Source organism: Mixophyes fleayi, chromosome 8 (genome assembly GCF_038048845.1).
Source record: "Mixophyes fleayi isolate aMixFle1 chromosome 8, aMixFle1.hap1, whole genome shotgun sequence".
In the NCBI taxonomy this organism is placed as follows: domain Eukaryota; kingdom Metazoa; phylum Chordata; class Amphibia; order Anura; family Limnodynastidae; genus Mixophyes; species Mixophyes fleayi.
The window spans coordinates 57536173-57549976 of record NC_134409.1 but is presented as its reverse complement, the minus strand read 5'-3'; the positions used below and the strand labels follow the sequence as shown (position 1 = coordinate 57549976).

General features: G+C 39.6%; 1 protein-coding gene across 2 annotated transcripts in view; it reads right to left on the bottom strand.

Annotated features, from left to right (window-relative positions):
• WDR47 (WD repeat domain 47) overlaps positions 1-13435 on the bottom strand; it is a 45186-nt gene extending 31751 nt beyond the window's left edge. The window contains exons 1-4 of one of the 2 annotated variants that reach the window (XM_075182602.1): positions 13207-13435; positions 8486-8652; positions 3510-3593; positions 2981-3065 (exon numbers count right to left, since the gene is read on the bottom strand). In XM_075182602.1, coding sequence (XP_075038703.1) covers positions 2981-3065; positions 3510-3593; positions 8486-8643 — 327 coding nt within the window. In that variant the 5' untranslated portion in view covers positions 8644-8652; positions 13207-13435. The remainder of the gene's footprint in view (positions 1-2980; positions 3066-3509; positions 3594-8485; positions 8653-13206) is intronic. The other variant, XM_075182601.1, reaches the window with a different exon arrangement.
• Positions 13436-13804: the final 369 nt, after the last annotated feature.

Below are 13804 nucleotides of genomic sequence, written 5' to 3'. Positions count from 1 at the left end.
GAGTAATTTTACAAAGTAACTTTTCAATACAGGTTCCCGATATATCTTACGCTGCCAGCAACAGGGGTATACGTTTTAAATAATGCAGTGATCACATGACAATATGTCATTAACTACAGTGCCACCGGTAATAACATGTAGAAAATGTATATGTCTCATATGTTAATGCGTGTGAGAACTCATAAAATGAGCTAATCAATAACGGCGTATAGGTCACAGCGCCGAGTATACAAGGGAAGCTTAGCTGGCTGTCAGTGTAAGTGATCAGCACTTGATGCATGCAGGAGATTAACAGTGTCTGATCATTTCAATGTAGCAAAAGTTTCTCTCCCGCTTATGTCCACTAGGAAACAGGAGAGTATGAAGATGGAGTATTACACATGGCACTGGGCGATGCACCAGGTGGGATGTGTCTATCAGGGACCGAGACATAGATCTGAATCGTCCACTATTAGTTCATGTATTAAAGGGACTCTTCCGCGCTTAAACTTTTTCTTAGCAATGTACATTCATTTTATGATCATTCATGATAACTATAATATATATTTAATACCACATAAAGAAATTTGTGTGCAGGGTGAAATGTGTTAGAAAGCTGACGAATGCGCAAACCGGCTGCCAGTTAAAATATTGACATCTATGACATAAATCGCATATGTATAGTGCAATCTGGCAGAGGGGAACATGTCACACTGGCCCAGACAAGGACGGCAGCCAGACAATATATGAGAAATCCGGACCAGATGGACACAGTGTGATAGGTTTCATTCAGGTAGCGTGATGTCAGGATAGAGGGAGCAGTCCTGCATGAATAGGGTTTCCTCTGGGAGGTTCATTAATGCGCTGGGAATAATTTGTAGAGTGATGGACAAGAAAAAGGTAAACTTGTACAACTATAAGACATTTTCTGTCTGTGAAATTTGTATTGCATTTTCAAGTAAAACTCATTGTGATAGGATACCTGGAATTGCCCGGCGGCAAGAACAGTGAGCCCGGAGAGCAGAGGAGATTGGGAGCAGATTGTGGGTACGGGGGTCCTAGGGATGGGGGTCTGTGCTGTCCCCTTGGTGGGAGGCGCAACCTGTATTGCCAGTTCTTGGGCACACTGTACCGCTACTGGTTATACTCCATATCTATATCACCGACACTGCCGCTACTGGTTATACTCCATATCACCGACACTGTGCCGCTACTGGTTATACTCCATATCTATATCACTGACACTGTGCCGCTACTGGTTATACTCCATATCTATATCACAGACACTGTGCCGCTACTGGTTATACTCCATATCTATATCACTGACACTGTGCCGCTACTGGTTATACTCCATATCTATATCACAGACACTGTGCCGCTACTGGTTATACTCCATATCTATATCACAGACACTGTACCACTACTGGTTATACTCCATATCTATATCACTGACACTGTGCCGCTACTGGTTATACTCCATATCTATATCACAGACACTGTACCACTACTGGTTATACTCCATATCTATATCACAGACACTGTACCACTACTGGTTATACTCCATATCTATATCACAGACACTGTACCACTACTGGATATACTCCATATCTATATCACAGACACTGTGCCGCTACTGGTTATACTCCATATCTATATCACAGACACTGTGCCGCTACTGGATATACTCCATATCTATATCACTGACACTGTGCCGCTACTGGATATACTCCATATCTATATCACTGACACTGTGCCGCTACTGGTTATACTCCATATCTATATCACAGACACTGTGCCGCTACTGGTTATACTCCATATCTATATCACAGACACTGTGCCGCTACTGGTTATACTCCATATCTATATCACTGACACTGTGCCGCTACTGGTTATACTCCATATCTATATCACTGACACTGTGCCGCTACTGGATATACTCCATATCTATATCACTGACAATGTGCCACTACTGGATATACTCCATATCTATATCACTGACACTGTGCCGCTACTGGATATACTCCATATCTATATCACAGACACTGTGCCGCTACTGGTTATACTCCATATCTATATCACAGACACTGTGCCGCTACTGGTTATACTCCATATCTATATCACAGACACTGTACCACTACTGGTTATACTCCATATCTATATCACAGACACTGTGCCGCTACTGGTTATACTCCATATCTATATCACAGACACTGTACCACTACTGGTTATACTCCATATCTATATCACAGACACTGTGCCGCTACTGGTTATACTCAATATCTATATCACAGACACTGTGCCGCTACTGGTTATACTTCATATCTATATCACAGACACTGTGCCGCTACTGGTTATACTCCATATCTATATCACAGACATTGTGCCGCTACTGGTTATACTCCATATCTATATCACAGACACTGTGCCGCTACTGGTTATACTCCATATCTATATCACAGACACTGTGCCGCTACTGGATATACTCTATATCTATATCACTGACACTGTGCCGCTACTGGATATACTCCATATCTATATCACTGACACTGTGCCGCTACTGGATATACTCCATATCTATATCACTGACACTGTGCCGCTACTGGTTATACTCCATATCTATATCACTGACACTGTGCCGCTACTGGATATACTCCATATCTATATCACTGACACTGTACCGCTACTGGTTATACTCCATATCTATATCACTGACACTGTGCCGCTACTGGTTATACTCCATATCTATATCACTGACACTGTGCCGCTACTGGATATACTCCATATCTATATCACTGACACTGTGCCGCTACTGGTTATACTCCATATCTATATCACAGCTTTACAGATTTTTAGTGAATTGTGCAAAGCTCTAAAAATGATTACTTTACTTTCTTTTATTCCTATAAGGAACATTCAAACCAAATGGATGAAGAGATAGAACAGCACATTTCCAAGGGCAGCTCTGGGATAAATGCACACGCTGAACTAATTAATATCTTACATGCTGTGGCTCCTCTTCTGCTGACATTGCATTGTTCACACACAGTGCTTCCAAAAACTTCTGCTTTAGAACTATGTACCGAAACCTAAATAGGAAAAACATCAGACAGTCTGAGAGAAAAATTACACATTTACATTTTTGACGCTGAAGCTGCAATACTGATTTACATGATACTAACTTTGCATAGGAAATACTTTCTACACATATTATTCTTTATTTATAAAGCACCAACATATTCTGCAGCGCTGTACAGTGAGGGGGATCATGACACAAATGTATTATAGACAATGACTTGAAACAGAAGATAAGGATCACCCTGCCCAAATTACCTTTTTTCTTTATGCATAAGATAGCTGTACGGTGTGCAACTATTGACTATTGTAAGGTAGAAGCATTATCCGACTGCAATATTAAATGCAGTTATACATTTACTGCATCATATAATTATATCTGTAGACACAACCCCATGTCTTTGGCTAAAGACAGCATATTTATTATATTTATGACACATATATCACATAAAATTCACCTTTTTCTGTCAAATTTGTCCATGCACTCCAGTGGTTGGATAAACTGAAGGACCTCATCCCACTGACCATCAAGGATTAGCTGCCTGCAAATTATAATAAAAATAAATTAACCACCAGTACATAATGCAAAAAAACCTTTCATAGTTTTGTGCACCTTTCCATTATAACGAATAGTAATTTATGTTTTGTGGTTGTGTTTACGCGTGGCACACTACTGCAAAACGCCTGTAACATGCCCTTCTGATAAGAATAACTGTGAATACGGACAGTGGTGAACATAAAAAAAAAAAAAAAGTCAGTTGGTTGCAAGATTATGAAGGAATGGATGTAGGTATACAATTATTCTAGATGACAATCATGTTTATTCCATGCTTTATACATGATGCAGTTTTTCATCCTGCAAGTTATTAACTATTACATCCTAAGACTTCTTACATTGTTTCCTTTCTATATTTTTTATAAAATGTAATTTGGAGCTCCCCTGGACCTATATCGGGATTCCAAAGCTGCAGGGTTTCTTTGTGTCATAATAATGTTTCCAGATTACCCTCCATTATCAAGCTACCAAATGTAAATATGTGTCAACTGAATTCTGTGTTCAAGTGATTAGGAAGAGATCACAATAAAAAACAAAAAACAAAAACAAACAAACACACCTTTACAAATAGAACAAGCTCATAAGTCAAAAAGTCTAAGATGGTTTATATGTTAAGTGAAAGTCAGTGTGGGTGTGAAATTACAAAGTGGCATTTAATCCATGCCCAGAGACAAAATACGAATGACCTTAATAGATCATGGGTTAATATTTTCTTGCTCTTTTACAAGTCTGCGCGATGTCCGGCATGAAATCTTCACTTATTTTTTCTCATTGAGGCGCCAGCAAAAGTAAGGGAAGATTTCAGTACAGTATTAGCCAGAAGTGCGCACAGCAGGACATTACGGTGATGTCCGGAGGCACATCAAAGAGAATTCAATCTGCCCCTTTGCGGCAACACAACAAAATACACACTCGAACTTCAGAACTAAATTGATTTTTGTTTTGCAGTGAACAAATATACAGTTAGGTCTGTTTTATAGACACTGACACAATGTGCCACTTTAGCTGTTTACCAAAACATATTCAAGTTACAATTATATAATGAATATGAACCTACAGTGCAGAACTTCAGCTTTAATTTGATGGTATGTACATCCAAATAGGAGGAAGGGTTTAGGATTTACAGCTGTTTAATAGTAGCCCCCTCTTATGCAAGGAACCAAAAGTAATTGGACATTTGATTTAAAATCTATATCGTAAACAGGTGTGAGCTATTACTTTGTTATCTCTTTATCAATTAAGCAGGTAGAAGAGTTGATTTCAAGTGTGGCACTTCATCATCATCACCATTTATTTATATAGCGCCAAAGATTCCGCAGCGCTGTACAGAGAACTCACTCACTTCAGTCCTGCCCCTGTTGGAGCTTACAGTCTAAATTCCTTAACACACAGACAGACAGACAGACAGACAGACAGAGACAGACAGACAGACAGACAGACTAGGGTAAATTTGTTACCAGTATGTTTTTGCAGTATGGGAGGAAATCGGAGCACCCGGAGGAAACCCAAGCAAACATGGGGAGAACATACAAGCTCCACACAGATAAGGCCATAGTCGGGAATTGAACTCATGACCCCAGTTCTGTAAGGCAGAAGTGCTAACCACTTAGCCACCATGCTGTCCCTCTTGCATTTGGAAGCAGTTGCTGTGAACCCACAACATGCAGTCAGAGGAGCTCTCAACGCCAGTGAAACAGGCCAGCCTTAAGATGTAAAAACAAAACATCAGTTAGTGGAAACTTTAGGAATGGCCAAATCACAAGTTTGGTACATTCTGAGGGGGAAATAAAATAACGCACTAGTGAGCTCAGCAACACAAACAGTGGTGGGTGAGTTCAAGATCCATTTCCATGGTAAAGAAAAACCCCTTCACAACATCCAGCCAAGTGAAGAACAAGTCTAGAATCTTCAGGAGGTTGGCATATCATTATTCAAGTATACCATAAAGAGAAGAATTCACAAGAGCAAATACAGGGTAATAAACAGAAAATAGAGGGTTCACCACAAGGTCCAAACCATAAGAATAGGAAGGTCAGATTAGATTTTACCAAAAAAGCCAGGCCAGTTCTGGAACAGCATTCTTTAGACAGATTAAACAAAGATCAACCTGTACCAGAGTGATGGAAGAAAAAAGTATGGAGTAGGCTTGAAATGGCTGATGATCCGAAGCATACCACATCATCTGTAAAACACAGTGGAGGCAGTGTCATGGATTGGGCATGCATGGCTTACAATGGCACTGGGTCACTAGTGTTTATTTATGATGTGACAACAGACAGAAGCAACCAGATGGATTCTGACATGTATAGGGATTTACTGTCTGATTAGATGCAGAAAAATTCAGCAAAGTTGATTGGACGACACTTCAGAGGACAGATGGACAATGACCCAAAAGATACTATGAAAGCAACCCAGAAGTTTAAGGCAAAAAAGTGGAATATTCTGCAATGGCCGAGTCAATGACCTGATCTCAACCCAATCGAGCAGGCTATTCACTTGCTGAAGACAAAACTAAAGGCAGAAAGACCCACGAACAAACAACAACTGAAGACAGCTATAGTAAAGGCCTGGCAAAGCATAACAAAGGAGGAAACCCAGTATCTGGTGATGTCCATGGGTTCCAGGCAGTCATTGCTTGCAAAGGTCTCGCGATTAAGTATTAAAAATTAACATTTTATTTATGATTGTGTTAACTTGTCCAATTACATTTGAGCCCCTGAAAATAGGGGGCTGTGTATAAAAATGGTTGCAATTCCTAAACGTCTCATTCAATATTTTTGTTCAACACCTTGAGAGTCTGCACTTCAATTCCATTGTTTGATTTCAAATATATTGTGGTGGGGTAAAGAGCAAAATTTATGAAAATTGTGTCACTGTCCAAATATTTCCAGACCTAGCTGTACATCCAGGCAGCGGCATCAAAGGGTAATTTGAATTTTTTCCATATGATGCGAGGGAAAAGAACACTGGGCCCGATTCATTAAGGATCTTATCGTGAGAAACTTCTTATTTCAGTCTCCTGGACAAAACCATGTTACAATGCAAGGGGTGCAAATTAGGATTTTATTTTGCACATAAGTTAAATACTGTTTTCCATGTAGCACACAAATACTTGATAGCTTATTTGTACACTGAAATTTAAAGTTGATATTTGTGTGCTACATGAAAAAACAGTCAGTATTTAACTTATGTGCAAAACAGAATACTAATTTGCACCCCTTGCATTGTAACATGGTTTTGTCCAGGAGACTGAAATAAGAAGTTTCTCACAATAAGATCCTGAATGAATCAGGCCCACTGTTACCAAAATAATGTTGTTGGTGTAAACCAAACCTGAATGATAATCTTACTTTTATATGATTTGTTGTTCTTTGACTTAAAATAATATATATATTTGAATACAGCAACAATTTTGTCATAGGCAGCTATAAGTGGCCCTTGTCTTATCTAGGTAAGGTGTAGGGGGCAATGGTGTACAAAAAATGAGGACACTTGTGCAGTCCTTGTCATCCCCATTCAACAGTTTACCTGCAACTTCTGGAACCCAGACTACCTTACTGGTGGAAGAATTCTACAGATTTCTCCAAAACTCAGTAGTCAGCATTTTATAACAAAACTTTTTTGAGTAATGTAAAAATGTTAATGGGAGTGGGATTCATGTTGCTAGGTAACACCTCTCCATGTCCAATAATGACCTGTATATAATTACCCTAACTATTACACATCCTTATCATTATGATCATCTTTTATTATAAAGGCACCACAGCACCGTACATAGGGGATAACAACATGCATAATACAAAATAACACAAGTACATGCAGATAAGAATAATAATAAATGCACGGATGCAATTAAAAGAACAAATCATATGTCACACAAAAAGAATATGGCACAAGAGAATTGGCAGACATGAGCCATATATTAGAGGACCCTGCCCGTTAGGGCTTACACTCTAAAGAGAGGGAAAATGAGACATATAAAGGAGTAAACGGAAACAATAGGTAGAGTGGGGATCACTATGGTGCAGAGCTCTGCAAGATAAAGATGGCATGATGTAGAGAGCTCTACATGGGGCCATGATGGTGCACAGGCCTAGGTGGTACAGAGTCCTGGAGGATCCAAATGGTGCAGAGGCATATAAAGGCAATGTCCAAAATGGTGCAGGGGCCATGATGGTGGCTGGGCTTAGGTAGTGTAGAAATCCAGATGGTGACCAGCGACGTATTACAGTGACAATGTAATCACAAATGTATTAAGTGGACCACCATCACACTTGTACTGCCAGCATGTCACTCCATCGCATGGATCCTCAGCCTCTCCAGTTTATCTTCCACTAGCAGTGATCACAGCTCACAGGTACAGCTTCCAACATACTGTGCTGTGATTATAACCAGAGCCACACTATAGAGAAACCAGGAATACTGGGTTTCTAGCGTGCTGCTCTGGACACAGGAACAGCATTGCATGTTATAATACTGTGGTTGAAAGCTGTAATCCCCAGGAACAAGATTTGATGGTTACAGCACTGAAGAAACAGCCTAAATTGTAGAGAGAAAGGAGGAAACACAACAGAAGGAGATGTCCTGGTCACCACAGCACAGTGTAGTCACCACAGTAACCAGTACAGAGATAGACGGGTTGAAATGTGTTTGGCAACTCTAATATAGAGGGGAAACCTAATCCATCCACACACTCTGTCATGCAGCAGCCTCAGATCCATCAGTGACAGCCTGGATCCCAGAGATATTAAAGAGCTACTGAAGGTGGGCAGCAGAGCAAGAAGTGCTTATCCCTTTATAGATCTGTGACCCTTTAGCTATGAAGCAAATGAAATCTCATAAACTAAAAACAAGCATACTATGTGTACTGTGACAGACCTGAGAAACAGCATATCATCAGAATACAGGCCATTTATCACCCCGCTCTCCTTCTCCAGGGCCAGCATGCTGATGTGAAGCTTCTTGGCATTGAGGAAGTCTAGAATCAACTTAGTAATTTCTACTTCTTTAACGTTCACTGTTTCTTCGGCCGTCATTGTGATGGTCTGAAAAGGAAACAACTTAAATTTAACTCCTGTCTCCATAAAGTACACCTTCATGATATCACACTGGTCACACTTATAAAGTAGTCATATTGACTACACCTTATGAAAGAGAAAATTAATAAATAAACTTGAACACTGTGATTACAGCTTTAATAACCAAACAAAAACACAATATTTACATTCTCTCACAAAAAGCACTGTAGACTGTTCATTTAACATGAACAAAAAAGCCTCTCTCTACACCCAGTGGTTAAAAGAAACAATCTCTGCTCTACATGGTTGTTTATATGAAATGCTACTGTATAGACACGCCACATGACCTGAAACATGAGCTCTGCTGTTACAGTCTGAGAACCATGCACACCCCATCAAAAAACGTTTATGTAGCGTCTACACTTTGGGTGTGAACATGAAGGAAACATCTCTAGGCACCTACTTGTGGCTCTCACAAAAGGGAAGAGCCCAGCCTAAGACTCAAGGTAACAGAATGTTTAACCCATCCACTACCAGAGAAATGAGCGGAATAAAATTGTTGTACAGAAATTTTACTGCAGATATGTAGAGAAGACATACAGTTTTATCATTTGGGGTAGAAGTTGTGAAACAGTGGGTGGCGACAAGACGTTTCACAAAGAAAACTCTTTGGCTCATAGGCTGATCCTTCTTAACCAGCATTATGGATGTAGGATATTTATAAATATTAGGGTCAAGAGCACATTTGTATTATTCCTTATCTACACATTTCCGTGTCTTCCTGGTTTGGAAGGCTAGAAAAACGAATAGCCAACCAGATGACGGGAATGAGCATATTTCAGGAGATGAGTTTGCATGTGGGAGGCAATTTTATACACACAACAACCACCATTTCAAAAGCGAACAGTTAAGTAAGTGTTTCTACCGCTGGTTATATGGCATTTATGTTTTACCAGTAAAAGTTTACATCCATAGTTCCACCAAGCAGCAGGCATGCAGAGGAAACATGAAAAAATAATGAAAACCTCATTTGAATGTTTAATGAATACATCTATTGAATACATATAAAAGTAACATATGCATTTTACAACGACTTACAAAAGTTCTACAAACTCAGCTTTAGTTACTTGAGAACTACCATTCCCAAAGTGGGCAGTGCAATGTATACTGAGAGCAAAGAATATTTTAGGACAACAGAAATGTTTTTTTCCTTCTATGAAATGTCTTGGTAAAATGGTAAAGAAAGAGCGTAAAAGCCAACTTTTTTCCTAAAATACTGCTCAGTTAGCTTCATTAATATCTTAAATTAATCATTTGAGTCAGGGGACAGGAGGACTAGACAATGCGAATGCGAAATGTGTTCTGTTACAAGTACATGACAAGAGACAGTGGCGGATCCAGAGGGGGGGGGGGGGGGGACAAGAGACAGTGGCGGATCCACACCCAGTTGGGGCACACTACGTACATGTGTCTGGCAGTCAGGCACAAAATCAACTGGCCGAGTAGCATCCTCTGCCTGCCTCTCATCCGTCAAGCACATACACACAGTGTGCAGCCGCAGGCAGCCTGCCCCTGTTCAAAGTTGAAAAAGGGACGGAGCCCACCAATCACAGTGACAAAGTGGGCAGCACTCTAACAAAATGCCCCCTTCCTAAAATAAAAAAATTTTTTTTATATATAATTATATATATATATATATATATATATATATATATATATATAGATCTGCCCTTGACAAGAGATGACTTCTGCCACTTTAGAGTTGGTTGAAAAAAATCAAGCTCCCTTATATCAGGAAAAGGCTAAAAAGGGAACTTCTCCAACCAATCATTTACGCAATCCTGTTGCACAAACTCAAATCTCATTTTTGAGTGTAGGTGCAAAAATGGTCACGCTCACAAAGGACCGCTTCGAATCCACCCAACACCTCACATTGGGTGGTGCAAACGGAGATGCCGCCATCATGACCCCCAAATTATTGCGCTTCCCTGTAAAACCAAGTACATTTGCGTGAAGTCTCCAAAGAGCATTCACTCTGCGGGTCTGCAGTTTCGTGATGACCCTTAGAGACATGGAGTGTGGGACAAATCTTCACACATACCAGTGTTCAGTGAACAACATTTGAATATTTCTTTTTTTTTAAAAAAAAGTACAGTTCACATTCCTTTACAACATATTCAAATATTTCAGGGTTTGGTTTAGAAAAAGTCACATTCTATCCATGTTACATTGTGACAGTTTAATATAGAATACACCTATATAACAAATATTACAATCTGCTTGCAGGTTTCAAAGAGAGAAAGATTGACTACTAAAATAAGTTTTACTTGTTATGCTGAACGTCCCATATTGCACAAGAGTGCAAGAGTAATAGTATGTGCAGTGGCCAAGCAAGTGTATCACACACAGGTTGCTATGTAGTGACTTATTTAAGGAGTAGTTTTTCATTCAGTTATACAATGTAGAAGGAATACTGTGCTGTTTACTCTTTTTGGCTACTGCATGGCTAAACAAGCAGCATAGGAAATCAGCACACATTTTATTATAATGTTTAAAATTAGCACAAAGAATGGACACAGTGACACTGTTTTTCCATATTCCTTCCTTAATTGTTGCCAGTGAAGCTGAATTAAAAACATACAACACAATTTTTAATACAAAAAAATAGCCAAGTAGTTTCAATAGAGAGGGTCTTGCACTGTAACTTTTATGACACTGAATTGAACTATGCCCAACTGTTGACAAGTGTTTCTATTCAGTAATATATGAACCAAAAGAAAAAAAGTTCAGAACCACAGCGCAAATGATCTTTTATAAGATCACCTGCCTAATTTTGCACATGTGGCTGTGAGCCAAGATGGAATCGTATGTATGGGTGCAAACGTTTACACTGACTGACGAAAGTAGTTGGGCAGACGAAAGGACATTTTCGCACCAACTATTGCACTGCAGTGCAAAATAATATTTAATTTTGCATGATGGAAATATTTACTGTAAATAAAATAAAGCAGTGGAGAAACGCAAGTACAGTATTGTTCCATGCAATGAAAGCGAGCGCACAGCCTTCTCCTGCAAAGGGTCTTGAATTTGCTGCAATCACTGAGTCCCCGAAGATTGAGTCTAGTTTCTATAATTTTGCCTAATCAACTTGCATTTCTGCGGGAAAGCATATTTCGGCAAACTTCCACCCATAGAATAAAAATTGTCAAATACACAAACGTCAAGTAATAAATGCAATCTTGATGCCCCTGCACTGTTATGAATTATTTAACCCACAAATGAAGCCAAGCTGAGCGGTATTTAAAGAGCAAAACTGACAACCTTAAAATAAAAGAGCTAAAGTGCTAGGAGGTTGGACATCACATTTTACTGATTCCACCCTGTGCTAATAGGAGCAGATAAAGGGGATGTTTCAAAAACACTGGAAACACTTGAGATGGACTTGGTGAAAAGTAGTCACACTTACATACATAATAAAAGCATTGTAGGTGCAAAGATTTTGCAGTTTCTAAAAAAAATCCTTAGTTAGGTTGCCCTACTCCATTTGCTATGTGACAATAAAAAGTGTTAAAATCTCTGACCCATAGGATCATGTATTGCAAAGTCTATACAGAAGCCACATTTTGTTTCCATTGCTTGGACACAGATCGACTAGATAGTTTCTGCCTGGTAATGTCACTGGGCGGAAAAAAATCTACACATTGTGCCATAAATAATTGAAAAGGCTGAATCTCCTACTTGGAAAAACAGGACTATTCCAATTCTATTTTGGGTGGGATAGAAATGTTTAACATCCAAAGAAAAAACAATGCTGAAATCTTCTTTACCAAATACAACAAAGGAAATGACATCCTCACTGTAGCCTTTTCAGAAAAGACATAAGTGGTGGGTGGGAAAGCTAGAAAGGGGGAGTCTGCTTCAGCAGCTGTTCTCCCATCACACCCCTTATGAAGGCCAGATCACTATCTGGCAGACAGGCCCCTCATCCTACTGATTACATACAAACAGACAGCACACTATTTTGCAGCCTGGTCACTCCCTTGTTCGTAATACAGTAACAGGGCCAGTGTATCAATATACGAGTTTACATAAAGAGATACGCACTTCACCTATACATTTCAAGGATCAAATAAATTCAATGACACAGAGATGAGCAAAAAGTGCTATAAAAATAGATGAGCTTTTAGAGAGTACAAAACTATTAAATATGCAGAGTGGTATAGATGCATTAAGCATAGCATATGTAACTAACAACATACTAATAGATATGTACAACATTTTAATTAAATCCAATGAATGATAAAATGATTTGCTTCTCATTTGTACTGTATACTGATTGCAGATTTTGCATCATCTATTATATAAACTCCTATGTGTTATCTAGTTGTTTCCACAAATATATATTAACAAATAGAAGATTCAATCATTGACATAAGACAAATAAGTTAAAGAGCATACAAATACCAAACATCATACAGATGTTTACTGCAGGAGCAGCATAATATAGAACTATAATTAAAAAAAACATCTTTTCGGGTTGACAATATTTCTACAAAGATAGATAGATAGATAGATAGATACCCCGCAGGCAATTCCTCTTCCCTCCTCCTCTGGTACCTGCTTCTCCCCTCTCCCGATCCGGTGTCCCAGCGCCACGTCTGGTGTTGGGCTCTCGGTTTCCGCAGCCGGTGGATGTGGGAAGCTTTACGCCCCGGTGTCCGTATCCCCAGGATGAGCCCCTGGTGCCCGGGCCGCAGTGTTCTATCTCTGCGTCTCTTCTCTCTCAGGTTGCGGTTGTCAAGCGGATCTGCCGGTAACCAATCACAAAGCGCTGTCTGAGGACCCCGAGCTGAGCTGCCCCGGAAGCATGCCTGCTAGAGAGGTGCGGTACACACAGAATAGAGTATATGATGGGGATGTCAGAGGCATGAGAACTGCTTGTTATGTATTCATAATATACTGAGGATAGTGGGCAAAGAGAGAAAGCAGCAAGTTAGTTTTAATTAATTTATCAGAGGAATCTTATGCACACCTATAATGTGACACACATACTGACAATGGTACAGTATTAGGATGTCTGTCACACTATCTCTTTGTCACCTATGGCATACTTGGCAACAGTTGAGAGCTGACTGCCATGCAATGTGTGTCAGAGCATATTATACCAAACAGTGTTCAA